This window comes from Dendropsophus ebraccatus, chromosome 5 (genome assembly GCF_027789765.1).
Source record: "Dendropsophus ebraccatus isolate aDenEbr1 chromosome 5, aDenEbr1.pat, whole genome shotgun sequence".
Lineage (NCBI taxonomy): Eukaryota > Metazoa > Chordata > Amphibia > Anura > Hylidae > Dendropsophus > Dendropsophus ebraccatus.
The window spans coordinates 133,620,425-133,635,140 of record NC_091458.1 but is presented as its reverse complement, the minus strand read 5'-3'; the positions used below and the strand labels follow the sequence as shown (position 1 = coordinate 133,635,140).

Here is a 14,716-nt window from a genome sequence, read left to right as displayed (position 1 = left end):
CCTTTTATTCCACGGGACGATTATCGGCTGTAACGGCCGATATCGGCCAAATACGGCCTATAATCGTTCCGTGGAATAGGGCCTTAACACTTATCATGGTTGTCATTTTAGAAAAACTCCTGCAGCTAGTCTTTTCTTTTCATCTGTGTAAAATAAACTTTTTCTACTAACAGGCAGACCCTATCAATTATGATGAGATTAAAAGGATGATTCGTCAGGAGATGCTCAGGCTTTTTGATGGTACGGTCTGTTCTGCATGTACTTTGATATGGAGACCAATATTCACAATTTATACAATTTATTATACAGTTTATACAATTTATAAACAGGCCAGACTTTCCCTTCTCGTGTAACTGCTGCTTGTTTTACTAGAACGGATGGCTTATTACGCCGCGCGAATGCAGCCGCCAGTAGAGATGGCTTCCATGCCAGGAAGGCCCGGTCCTCCCGGAAAGGATGGAGCACCAGGTCGGCCAGGAAATCCAGGTGCACCAGGATCTCCAGGTCAGATAGGACGCGAGGGAAGACCAGGAGTCCCCGGAATGAGAGGTATATTTATTGTGAATACATTGAATTGGTACAGTACTAAAATATACAGTACCTTGTTCTACCAAACCTTATACCTTATACCTATTTTGTTGAATAATATTTCCATTTGTGAATGGAGGCATGCGGTATGTCTAGATTTTATGGAATAGTAAGGGCAAAAAGTATGTTATTTGTTGACAAACTACGTTTTTATAGGGTTTCAATTAAAAGTATGCAATTTTTGGATTATTGTAGGTGAACCAGGACCAAAGGGAGACAAAGGAGCAAATGGTATTGGCACCATGGGTGACGTGGGTCCTCCTGGGCCTCCAGGTATTAATTACTGTTATTTTATTCTGCAAAAGGGTTAATAATCTACGTCAAACTGATGTTCAAATGCAAAGCATGGTTTACATAGAAGAAAGGGGAACAAGAGGAAACCACTATTAAAAAAAAAAATGATATACTGTGGCATCACATCTGCAATAAGTAAAAAACTAGAGATGAGCGAACCGGGTTCGGGTTCGAGTCCATCCGAACCCGAACTTTCGTTATTTGATTAGCTGGGGCTGCAGAACTTGGATAAAGCTCTAAGGTTGTCTGGAAAACATGGATACAGCCAATGACTATATCCATGTTTTCCACATAGCCTTAGGGCTTTATCCAAGTTCAGCAGCCACCGCTAATCAAATGCCGAAAGTTCGGGTTCGGATGGAATCGAGCATGCTCCAGGTTCGCTCATCTCTATTAAAAACACATGCTTGGGAAGGCAGCAGGCCACGGATGGCCTGCGAGGGGAAATCCCTCCTGAAGAAGGGAGGAGAGCACTAGGGAGAGTGGAGAGATAATGTAAGAACTTTTATTTCACACTTTAAAAGCAAAGGCTGCACAGACATCGCTATATATACAAAGCCCTTGCTGCGCGATAATCAAGCTCAGTAAGCGAGCACCAATCTAGCAGATCGGCACTCATTAAAGAGGTTGGCGACTTTATAGTAAAATAGGTCAGTGTAGAGTAATAGCAACTGTTCTCACTGTATATACTGACAGCAGCTCTCTGTGTACCCCATACAGCTAACATCAGACTCCCCTCCTCCAGGCTGGGCTGCCCTGTTCTGTTTTGTTTCTGTCCATAAAATGGCTGACATGGAAAAGCATGTAACCATGCCCCGCCCCCTGTGTCCTCCATAGACACATACAGGCTCAGTGGTGGACACAGGGGGGCGGGGCACATGGTCCTCAATGTCATCTTATGGACAGACTCACCACAGAGCAGCCCAGCCTGGAAGAGGGGAGTCTGATTTAATCCCTATGTCAGGCGTTACGGTGCACCCGCAGTGCCCTGATTAACCCTCACACGCGGACTGGTGCACTGGGGGCAGTAGTCCAGCCCCCAGTGCACCAAAACATCTAACTAGCATAAGGATCAAACGTCTAATAGCAGAAAAAGGAAGCCATCCTTAGCTCCCTGTGCACAATAAGGAGATAGCAGGTTAGATTCTGCTTCTTAAATGGTCTACTGGATCATGGTCCATGATCCAGTGAAAGGGCTCAGCTGTGCAAAAAGTTATTATTATATACAATATATACAACCAGCGATAACGTGGGGTTATGTGTTAGGGTATATACACAGACTAACACAAACACCAAGTTTTCATTGGTACATTAATATATTTTTGTACATTTTTTCCTAAAAATTTAGGACCACAAGGTCCACCTGGTTATGGCAAATTGGGCCCACCAGGAGCAATGGGACAACAAGGAATTCCTGGCATCCCAGGACAACCAGGACCAAAAGGTAACACAGGGAAAGATGGGAGATGCAACCCTTCAGACTGTTACAGCATGATGTCAGTGCAAGAATACCAACCAAAGAGTATGAAGGGGCCAGGACGATAAGAGCCCTTTATCCTACGACCATCAACAACCGTCTACTGCATCATGTTCAAACAGTTGTGTTCCCTCCTTACCAGAGTGACCATCTGCAGACTTCTTGATACGTTTATTTCTATATATTGTTCTGTATCAAGACGATGCATCAAGGGAGAAAAATATGTCCACGCACCTTGTATAGGTTTTTCTTATTTTTTTATTGGTTAGTAGGCTCTGCATTACTTTATAACTTTTTTTTTTACTCTTCTGTTTCCTTTACCGCCAGTGTTGTCATCAATGCATTTCCACAGTACACCTCATTGCCAAAAAAAAAAGAAATATCCCGGTGCTTTGTTCAAACAGTTTTAATTTACATTTTTTATGTTTACTTTGTCTATGTGACCATTCTGATTTCCCAGTCACAGGTAAATAAAATAAAGTGTATGGTGATAACTTTATAGCTCGTATAGGGAAATTCCATAGAAAGCTTGACTGCCCAAAGCCTAAAAACCATACATACTTTTATGGTCTCTAGAGATCCTTTGATTTGTTTGATTACAATTAGTCTGCATTCACATGTTCAGTTTTTCCTGGTCCATGGATGAATACATCTGTTATCTGTGCAAAACCGTCCGTGTTTTTCAGGGACTGGTTAAAATTGTAGTGTACTAGTTTAAATCTGTGTTTTCCACGGATGTACAAGGATGTCACATACATGAACATCCGTGAAAAACATGGATCTCATTGTTTTCTATGGGAGAAACCTTGCCGTGCTTCCGCTCTAAGTTATGACATGTCCTATGTTTTCACGGAAGAGATCGGGGACCCGTGAAAACACTGAACATCTGAATATCTCAATACAAAGCAGTGGGCTATAAATTTGTCCATGCGCATGGATCCGTGTGCACGAACAACTTCACGGAACGTGTGAATGCAGCCTTAGGGTGAACTTTAGTAGCACTAAACAGTGGTCTCTGTGACTTCTTAGTACTTCTTCCAAATGCAGTCACTGTTGCCTCCAATGTTGGAATCATTGAGCGAACTTCTCTCAGAGCGAAAGTCTCCAGGTTCAGCAACTTTTCTAAACCCGAACACACGGCATATAACTCCCCCCATCTAAAGAGTTAGAGGCAGCCTGAGCATGGACCATCTGGAAAACATGGCCTATAGCTGTATCTAGGTTTTCCAGGGCTCCCCAGGGTGGCATCCAACTGTTCCAGATACAGGGAGTTAAATGCTGAGAATGGGGGTTTGGAGAAGCTGCTGAAGCCAGAAATTTTCTTGAAGTTTGCTCAACACTAGATTGAAGAGTCTTGAAAAGTCAACCTGAAGTTTTCCTCTAAGGAGTTAGATTGAGTACTTTACAGAAAATTTTTGAATCTGTTATCCTGATAGGTTATAGCATAAAAATGTGTTTACATTGTGTTAAGATCATAGTATACATTACCTCATGATAGTTGTTTTCAGGGTAGTTGCAGTATTCAGTAATGACCATCAGAACGTTTCCCTTAGTGTTTGGTCTTTGCATTTGATACTTTTATACAAAGCTTCTCATGTTATCAGAGATGAGCGAACCTCAAGCATGCTTGGGTTCGTCTGAACCCGAGAAGTTGGATGCTGCCTTAGGGAGTCCTGGAAAACTTGGAAACAGCATATGGTCTATGGCTGTATCCATGTTTTCCGGACAGGGCTGCATGCAACTTCTTCTGTAATTAAATGCCGCAGCATGCTCGAGGTTCGCTCTTCTTTACTTCTTATCTCTTTTTTTCTGGAATTACTACAATGGGAAGGCCAGTGCTCCCATATATCCAAGTGTAAAATAAATATGTTGCCCATCACTAGCATTCATATAAATTGTCAATGATAACACAGTTTTTCTCAATATTGAACTGATCTTCCATGAATGAATATTGTACTACCTGTAAGTGCGGCAGATACATTCTCTCCTCTCATGTCTCTTTCTCGCCTTACCATTTTTACCTCAGATGCTAGTGTTACATTGTACAAAGACATAAATCAATACGATTGATCAGAACATGAAGAAATAAACCACCCAAAAAAGATTCTGATTCATTTGGTGCCCTAAGTATTCATTTCAGCGCTGTCGCTATTGACGTAATGGTTCTCCTAAAGGTCCTTCCGCAAAGGCCGAATATACAGTAGCCTAAACAGAACATTTCTAAAAACTTTCTTTTCTGATTTTGGCCCTCTGTAAAAGGCTTCGGGATTGGCAGACAAACAATAATGGGAGTGAACAATGGCTAAAATAGTCACGCGATTGTTTGTGCAGCCGATCACTCCTACCAGTTGGCATGGGTAAAGCCTAGAGATGAGCGCAACTCGAGCATCCTCGAGTTTGTCCGAACTCAGAAGTATTGGCATTTGATTTCCGGCGGCTGAAGAAGATAGATGCAGCCATAGGTTGTATCCAATCTTTTCCAGGACTCCTAGGGCTGCATCCAACTTCTTCAGCAACCAGTAATCAAGTGTAGAGACTTCCGGGTCCGGAGGGCCATGAGCATGCTTGAGCTGCGCTCCTCTCTAGTAAAGACTCCTTTATAGGATTGGATCTCATAACAGGCAATAATTTGCCCATCTTAAAGGACCCTTGTCGCCATATAGTGGTTACTTCTGAAAAAAAAAAAAAAAAAGTCAATGCCATGTGTTAGTTCTAAACTGGCTGGTTTTCCCAAAGCACCTGTTGTAGAGGGACATTCAAGGACTTCCCTACCATACGTTAGATGAGAGCTAGATGTACAGCATGAGTAGGTAACCGGTGATCCTCCAGATGTTGTGAGACCATTCTCATCATGTCTGGACCCCCAAAGCTTTCACTGTTCAGATATGATGGGAATTTTAGTTTTGCAACTCTTAGAGGGCTGCAGGTTCCCCACTACTGATCTACGGGAATTAGTAAAGTTGGATGTTAGGCCACTTATAAAGTTTTAACAGATTCAAACAATTAGTAACTCTAGATCTGCAATTCCCATATGGTTAATAATCGAATGTAATAAGTAACTACCTGTGGCTGCTATTACTATTATGGGGGAACTGGGGCATCTGGAGAAAGGTCCCTGACCCAGGTACCTTGGTAGATCACCTAATGCCAGCTTCACACAATGTAAATCCCATGCTGAAAACTATGCAATCCATTAAAAGGAGAACCAAAATTTTTTCTGTACATTGCTTTTATTCCCTATAATTGCCACAATACAACAGAAACAATCTAGAACCTGTATCAATCATGATCAATATAAGCTAGCAAATTGTTCTGAAAACGTTCTACTCCTATACATTTACTGTATCAATACCCATGCTGTTACCTTGATGTACCATACCTAGCCTATGTCTTGCCAGTCATGTCATTGTATGCCTCGTTGACCTCTTTGTCATTGTAAAATCATTTAGGAAAAGAATTTTGTTTTCTTATAGCAAGATGGATCCTCCCTCCTGTTAGGTTTTTGTGCTCTTCTTCTTCTTCTTCCTCTTCATGCCATATACCCTGGTTGGGTGTTACCAGTTCTCTAGAATACTATTATTGTGACCACCTGCTCTCAGTCCGTTTCATTGTTCCGGAGGTATTTGTGTATCAGCTGTATACCAATGTTCTACCAATGCGTTGCTGTGCAGAGAACTGTTATGTAGATACTTGTTCCACTACAAAAATCAAATATAATTTATACTATTCTGGACATTGGCTCCTATTGTGGTTTTTGACCTACTGGAAATGTGGTTGTTGCTAAAGTGCTCTGCAGAATTGTGTGTTGCCACACACATATATATATATATATATATATATATATATATATATATATATATATATATATATATATGCAGTGTTGTCCAAAGCAGGGCCGGCTCCAGGAATTTGCGGGCCCTCGGGCGACGGAGCTTCAGTGGGCCCCTCATTATCCGCACACTATACACAATCCCTTGAGACACCACAAACATACAAAAACACACATTACTGACATAGACACTGACCTTACTCACTGACACACAGTACTTACAGCTCAGTCTTCTCCTCTGCCTCCGTGTCAGGCTGCTTTCCATACTGTAAGTTTGAGGACCTTTGGGTCATGTGATCAGGTCCTATACCCTTTCCCTCTCTGTGCAGGTCCTGCTCCATCTCCTGTGTCTTCTGATGTTCAGGCCGCTCACCCTGCACTACAGTGAGCGGCTGAACATTATAACACTGGGCCCCAGCATTTGCTCAGGTAAGCCCTGTACTGACGCCAGCCCTGGTCCAAAGTATATTCTTTAATGGCTATAAAACGTATGAATGAATGAATTAAACGTATGAATGAAACCTTTAAAGTCAAGGATCGGCATGGAAAACCAACATTCTCCCCCCGTCTATGTCATACTCGCAGCCGTTCCGGAAGCTGAAGGTCTACATAAGCTGTATGTAGGATTCTTGCACTGAATAACTTAGCAGCCCCTGAGCCTTCTAACAAAACAGATGACCCACAAAGGGGATTCCATTATTTCTCCACAATCCAGGCAGGGACGGGTCTAGACTAGAGATGTGTGTACCTTGAGCATGTTCGGGTTCATTAACACCTGAACTCTCAGCATTTGATTACCGGTGGCTGAAGAAGTTGGATGTAGCTCTAGGGTGTCCGTGAAAAGATGGATATAGCCGATGGCCTATGGCTGTATCCATGTGGCACCGGACTCCCTAGATCTACATTCAACTTCTTCAGCCACCGGTAATCAAACGCTGAGTTGCCCTCATCTGTCATTATAACACGTTGCATATTTATTGTCCCATAAGAATAGAAACTGCAGAAATACAATTAATTCATGGACTTTGACTGTCTCATTTGTTTGAATGGCACAAAACAGTAAACCTATTCATATCTATGAAAAGGATTTTACATTTGCAGAAATCTCTGAAAAAAACAAAAAAACGTGAATATAGCGTTATATAGGAATTGTAAAGGCATCATAATGCTTCAAACCAACTACATGAATACAGCACTGGCTAAGCTTAGTCAAATCCAATGCCCCACAGCCAACGTTTGCTTTCCTTTACTTCTATATCTGGCAACAGAATCTGGAAGATGGGGACCTGGTGGCCTCCTGCTATAGTGGGACCACTCCTAAGGTGGGGACCTGGTAGCCTCCTGCTATAGTGGGACCACTCCTAAGGTGGGGACCTGGTAGCCTCCTGCTATAGTGGGACCACTCCTAAGGTGGGGACCTGGTAGCCTCCTGCTATAGTGGGACCACTCCTAAGGTGGGGACCTGGTAGCCTCCTGCTATAGTGGGACCACTCCTAAGGTGGGGACCTGGTAACCTCCTGCTATAGTGGGACCACTCCTAAGGTGGGGACCTGGTAGCCTCCTGCTATAGTGGGACCACTCCTAAGGTGGGGACCTGGTAGCCTCCTTCTATAGTGGGACCACTCCTAAGGTGGGGACCTGGTAGCCTCCTGCTATAGTGGGACCACTCCTAAGGTGGGGACCTGGTAGCCTCCTGCTATAGTGGGACCACTCCTAAGGTGGGGACCTGGTAGCCTCCTGCTATAGTGGGACCACTCCTAAGGTGGGGACCTGGTAACCTCCTGCTATAGTGGGACCACTCCTAAGGTGGGGACCTGGTAGCCTCCTGCTATAGTGGGACCACTCTTAAGGTGGGGACGTGGTGGCCTCCTGCTATAGTGGGAGCACTCCTGAGGTGGGGACCTGGTAACCTCCTGCTATAGTGGGACCACTCCTAAGGTGGGGACCTGGTAACCTCCTGCTATAGTAGGACCACTCCTAAGGTGGGGACCTGGTAGCCTCCTGCTATAGTGGGACCACTCTTAAGGTGGGGACGTGGTGGTCTCCTGCTATAGTGGGAGCACTCCTGAGGTGGAGATGTAGTGGCCTCCTGCTGACTTCAGCCTTTATTTGACCTCCACTTGTATCCAGACTTTACTTCTGCCTGAGCCTTCAGTAGCTCACACCATGGTCTTGATGGCCGTGTGACCACTCGTAAAATGGGGACCTGGTGGCCTTCTGCTATAGTGGGACCACTCCTAAAATGGGAACCTGGTGGCCTTCTGCTATAGTGGGACCACTCCTAAAATGGGGACCTGGTGGCCTTCTGCTATACTGGGACTACTCCTAATGGTGCGTTTACACAGACAAATTTATCTGACAGATTTGTGAAGCTAAAGCCAGGAAGACTAATAACCAGTGAACAGCTCATAAAGGAAAGACAGATTTATCCTCTTTTGCAATCCATTCCTGGCTTTGGCAAATCTGTCAGATAAATCTCTCTGTGTAAATGCACCCTAAGGTGGGGACCCAGCAGCTCTTGCTTTAAAGTCCAGATTCTCGTACTAGAGAGGGTTAAATCAGGTTGTAAATCAGGGACGACTTTGACAATGTCCTTAGGAGTGGCCGAAATGCAAATTGGTTAAGTGTCACTGTGGATTCATGTTATACAGTATACTCTAAGTCCCTGCTATAACGATAATACTAGCTCCTTTCTGATTTATCTAATAAAAAGTGTCTTGTGAGCATCGGCTTAGCAATCTGATTGGACCTGCATCTAATAATCCCCTACATCAGAGATGAGGAACCTGTGGCCCTCCAGCTATTGCAAAACTACAATTCCTATGCCTGGACAGCCCATGCTTTGGCCTTGCAGAAATGATGGAAATTGTAGTTTGGCAACCAGCTGGAGAGCCACAGGTTTCCCATCCCTGCCCTACATTATCCTTGTGTGGAAGCCACTTTAAGAGAATCTAAAGTCCCAATCACTGTTATTTTCATCCCTAATGGTGCGTTTACACGAATCGATAATTGGCCCGATCGTACGATTAACGATGTCGGAGTAACGATTTTTTTTCATAACGATCAGCGTTTATACGGTACGATATATCGTACGGAAAATTCGTTTCGCGATCTTTAAGCCTATCTTACACATTGGTTAAATCGGCGAACGACTGTTCACAGGGAACGATCTGCTAATTTTTTGCGAACGAGGACGATTTGATAACATGTTGAAAGATCAAAATGAACGATTTCTCGTTCGTCGTTTGATCGTTCGCTGCATTTACACGTACGATTATCATTCGAATTTGGTCGTTATCGCGCAAATTCGCACGATAATCGTTACGTGTAAACGCACCATTACAGGCTCATTGTCTGGTGTTGAAAACTGTTCTGTACACAGTACTTTTAGTGTGCTTTCATTTCCACCATCATTTATTCCAGTCCAGTCTGATATAAACTCAAGAATGACAGCCTGAATTTAGGAAAACCTGTTTGAATATATTAGACAAATAAACAAATAGCAATACGTCACACAACCTGAGTACAGGTGTGGCGCTGTTTTTAGAAGAAGTTGGTTTTCTAATCCTAGATAACACAAAAAAGGCGCTATATATATCATGTAGGTGTCCCCAGTGGAAACAGCTACTTTTACTGTAAATGGCTTTATAAAATACTGAAGTATATTTAAAGGAGAAGTCAGACAAAAAATTTTATTACAGTATTGTATTGCCCTGCAAAAGTTATACAAATCCCCAATATACACTTATTACGGGAAATGCTTATAAAGTGCTTTTTTCCCTGCACTTACTACTGCATCAAGACTTCACTTCCTGGATAACATGGTGATGTCACTTCCTGGGTAAAATAGTGATGTTACGACCTGACTCCCAGAGCTGTGCGGGCTGTGGCTGCTGGAGGGGATGATAGCAGGGGGACACAGGGCACTGGAGGGACACTGGGCATCCCTCTGCCATCATCCTCTCCAGCAGCCACAGCACGCACAGCTCTGGGAGTCAGGTTGTGACATCACCATTTTATCCAGGAAGTGACATCACCATGCTATAAGCATTTCCCGTAATAAGTGTATATTGGTGATTTGTATTTGGGGGGCAATACAATACTTTAATAAAAATTTTCGCCGGACTTCCCCTTTAATAATACTGAAACAGCTTCAAGCAGAACCACAGTATCTACTAGTAAGGCAGTGCGTTTGGTGTGTAGATATTGTGAATTATAGTGCACCTACTGAAGTATGCTAGGCTAGACCTGACATAACCGAGTAACAATTTTCTATGTGGAAAAGTAGAAAGCATTTTTCAACTATAGCTTGAAAGGCTTCTGTTCCAACAATTCCAAAACATATTAGAGGTATTAGAAAAAGTGGGGAAGTGATTGAGATACATGAGGTTCAGGAAATATGAGCAAAACTTTAAAAATGACTGCAACTAAGCAAAGTACCACACGGTGGCAGTATAACCCACAAAACAGGGAGATATCAAAATGTTTATGAAAATCAGTAGAATAAATCTGAATTAATTCAACCTTTTAAGCAATAACATCTAGCCTAGTAATGAATCGCCAACCTCACGGCCGCCTAAAGCGTTCAATCAATACACTCAAAATTATAAAATCAGACTAAATTTTTGTTTTCAGTGCTGTACATTGAGAGTTTCACTCTCTGCTACTACGACTAATATTAGCAGATGCATACAAATATTGCTGAAGTACCAAAGAGCTGAAGCAGCGGTCTATACTGTACGCCAGACCAACTCTCTCATAAGGGTACTCTTGGCACACATTTTCTCAAAGGAGACTATGGGCATTTGTCATCAGGAAACAAAGCAATCATGCAACAGTGCACCACAGGCGTGAACCAGCCTTTTACTGTATGTAAGTGTCCCGTGCATCCTACTTTACACATAGGTTTTTAAAGAGAAACAATCAGCAGGTAAGACAAATCTAACCTGTTGATAGACCCCTATAGCGCTGGGGAGGACGGTATGTGTGTTACCTTCCTCCTCGGCGCTGATCCTGCTGTTAGTCGGAGTAATCTTCCCTCTGGGGCACTGTTAGGAGCAGTGCCACGTCATCTGGCCAACCCCTTCTAATAATAATCAATGGAGTGGATGGGGCAGATGATGTGGCAGTGCTCCTAAGGGTGCTCTGGAGCGGAGAATGCGAGTTTACTCTAACAGCGTGGGACCAGCACCGAGGAGGAAGGTAAGACACACATACCTTCCTCCTCAGCGTCCCAGGCACTATAAGCAGGTTAGATTCCTCTAACCTGCTGATAGTTCCCTTTAAATTTTTCATAACATGGTATGCCCTATATCACCATACCTAGAGTGGGGAAAATAAGTATTGGATACAATGCCAGTTTTTATAAGTTTTCCCACCTACAAAGAAACAAGAGGTGTGTAATTCTTATTGTAGGTACAATATTTGCAGGTAAAAATATATGTTCCCACAGTCCCCCATAGCTTTCTCAGCCATTTTGTTTGCTGATCTAGAGTACGATGGGAACATATACTGAGACACAAATCTAGTTGTTGTTCCCCCCCCCCCCCCCTTCTTTTTGGCATTTCCTTATTTTAGTGTAAATTACTGTAGGCATTTTATCCCCTCCAAGCGATTCCAGTTTTTCTTTTGAAGACCTGGAGAAAAAAAACATCAAAATGCACATAGACATGACATTTCCTGGTACTTTTAAGCCTGTGCAGGAAAGAGAGAACCAGAAAGAAAGCTTGAGCTGTGTACCTGCAGGCCCCCCGATGAGCACAGGCTTCCTTCATGCTCCTATTCTCACATAGCACCTTCCAAACTCATTAGTGCATCAGTAACCTCCTCTGCCCCACATGCCATCTATTGTAATGTACTGTATAAATGACCAGCCAGCAGAGTCCTGCTCAGTGCACTTTCATCAGCATAGTGGGATAGCAAAGAGGGGTTTTGCTGTTTTATGATTGGACAGAGAAGGAAAAGGATGTCTATAGATGTGAGTGCAGCGATTACATCCCAGTCTTTGGGATAAGTGTGGGTTTAGGGGGTTGGACCAACCCCCCCATTTACATTAGATTCTTTTGGACATCAGATCAGGCAGACCCAGCGTGAGTCACTGAACCTGTCACTTACAGTGCAGTCCACTCTGCAGGCATCATGTTAAGGAAGATCAGAGTGATAGTTTTGTTGGATAACTACTCATTTATCAATAAGCTGTCAAGTAGGCGGTCCTACTCTGTGACAGCTCTCTTTATTTGCACACATCGCCCTCTTGACTCTTTAGCCCATAATGGTATACACAAAAAGGGGTTGGGGATAGAGGAGGTACGTTTTGCTGTACCAGGCTTCTTCAGGGAACTTCCTACCTGAAGAAGCCTGCTATGGCGAAACGTACGTAGGGACAGCTCCAGCCGCTGCAGTAAAGATGAGTGAGTAATATCTATACTGAGCAAATGTTTACAAGTTCCCTGTAGTACTTCTGCATGTGTAGGGACATAGCAGGCACTTTACAAAGGATACTCTCAGCACCTTAGTCTTTTATATCTATACTGCACGGTCATTTTTTATATTCCTTCATATGGTATTGTTCATTTTTTTATTACTATCTTTTTATGAATTTTATTTTTTATTGTATTGTTTTAAAAAATGTTGCAAATAAAAAGATATGATGAATTTTGAACTATGTCCATATTTTTCTTTATGTATTCATGTAGCCCAGAGGTTTACATCAATAAGTGAAAAGTCATCCTGGAACTTTCCCCACAAAACGAGTCGCCTCAGCTCCTCCTGCTCTATAGCTTTATGCTTGCCGACTGGACTGCATTTTCTACAGGAAAGGTTTCCTTTAGGCAAAATACAAAATGAGATATAGCAACTGGATAAACTGTACAAAAATGCTATAAAATGCACCAGACAGAGGCCCACAGAGATCACTGGACTGAGTATTGCGGAGATTACTGGGCTGATCACAGGGCAGAGTCCTGCAGAGATCACAGGGCAGAGTCCTGCAGAGATCACAGGGCAGAGTCCTGCAGAGATCACAGGGCAGAGTCCTGCAGAGATCACAGGGCTGATCACCAGACAGAGGCCCGCAGAAATCACAGGGCTGATCATTGGGCAGCATCCCGCAGAAATCACAGGGCTGATCATTGGGCAGCATCCCGCAGAAATCACTGGGCTGACCACCAAAGGCCTGCAGAGATCACCGGACAGAGTCCTACAGAGATCAGTCTGTACACCATATAGTGGGGGGGCAGAGTCCTGGGATCAGTCTGTACACAGGGCAGAGTCCTGTAACGATCACTGGGCAGATCAGGGGGCACAGTCCCAAAGAGATCAGTCTGTACACCATATAGTGGGGGGCAGAGTCTTGGCAGTCATAGTGGGGGGCTATTGCCCCGGGTATCGGACATAGTTGGGGGGCTGTGCCCTGGGGATCGGACATAGTTGGGGGGCCGTGCCCTGGGGATCGGACATAGTTGGGGGGCCGTGCCCTGGGGATCAGTCATAGTTGGGGGGCTGTGCCCTGGGGATCAGTCATAGTTGGGGGGCTGTGCCCTGGGGATCAGACATAGTTGGGGGGCTGTGCCCTGGGGATCAGACATAGTTGGGGGCTGTGCCCTGGGGATCAGACATAGTTGGGGGGCTGTGCCCTGGGGATCAGACATAGTGGGGGGCTATTGCCCTGAGGATCGGCCATAGTGGGGGGCTATGCCCTGGGGATCAGTCATAGTTGGGGGGCTGTGCCCTGAGGATCGGCCATAGTGGGGGGGCTATGCCCTGGGGATCAGTCATAGTTGGGGGGCTGTGCCCTGGGGATCGGACATAGTTGGGGGGCTATGCCCTGAAGATCGGCCATAGTGGGGGTCTATCCCCTAGGCCCCCAGATCGAAGTCGTCCCTCTCCTCGTTGTACTCCATCACGTGCCTCTTGATCTTGGACGAGTCCACCCAGGTGATGAAGTCCTCCATGTTGCGGGTGAGCAGGTAGGCGGGGTCGGTCACCACCTCGGCCCCCACCCGCACGTGTCCCTGCTCGATGAAGGTGATGGCGGTGCTCAGGTTGGGGACCATCCGCAGACGCACCATGACGGTGGGCAGGCGCCTCCTGCAGAAGGCCGAGGCGGACACGGTGTCGCACAGCTGCAGGCTCTGCTTGCTGTGGATGAGGCCCAGGGCGTAGAGCTTCTCCAGCAGGCGGGACGTGCTCTGCGCCCGGAACGCGTCCTTCTCGTCCAGGTCCTTGATCTTGTGCGCCAGCTCGCGGACGCTGCGGCTCAGCTTGTTGTAGGTGGTGTAGTCCTCGCGCCGGTCCACGCGATACTTCCGCAGCACCCGCAGCTCGCTCACGTTGTTGTCCACCTCCCAGTTGATGAAGTCCACCTTCTTCAGCAGCTTCTTCTCGTGGTACTTCAGTTTCCGCACCATGTTGCCGGTGGAGCGCTCCCAGCAGTGTATACAGCGGCACTACACGTGTGAGCAGCGCAGCCAATCGGCACTTCCGCTTTATAGCCCACAATTCCTCGCGGTCGCGTTCTAACCTCCGCC

General features: G+C 45.0%; 2 protein-coding genes across 6 annotated transcripts in view; one reads left to right on the top strand and one right to left on the bottom strand.

Moving 5' to 3' along the window:
- The window catches only part of COL16A1 (collagen type XVI alpha 1 chain), a 150,924-nt gene extending 144,830 nt beyond the window's left edge, over positions 1–6,094 (top strand). For all 5 annotated transcript variants that reach the window (XM_069971325.1, XM_069971322.1, XM_069971323.1 and 2 more), the window contains 4 exons: positions 174–240; positions 373–549; positions 784–861; positions 2,231–6,094. In XM_069971325.1, the coding sequence (XP_069827426.1) occupies positions 174–240; positions 373–549; positions 784–861; positions 2,231–2,427 (519 nt within the window). In that variant the 3' untranslated portion in view covers positions 2,428–6,094. The remainder of the gene's footprint in view (positions 1–173; positions 241–372; positions 550–783; positions 862–2,230) is intronic.
- A 6,744-nt stretch (positions 6,095–12,838) lies between these two features.
- IMP3 (IMP U3 small nucleolar ribonucleoprotein 3) lies at positions 12,839–14,691 on the bottom strand. The gene has a single exon (XM_069971319.1). The coding sequence runs from the start codon at positions 14,594–14,596 to the stop codon at positions 14,045–14,047; it is 552 nt and encodes a 183-aa protein (XP_069827420.1). The 5' UTR covers positions 14,597–14,691; the 3' UTR covers positions 12,839–14,044.
- Between the last annotated feature and the right edge of the window lie 25 nt (positions 14,692–14,716).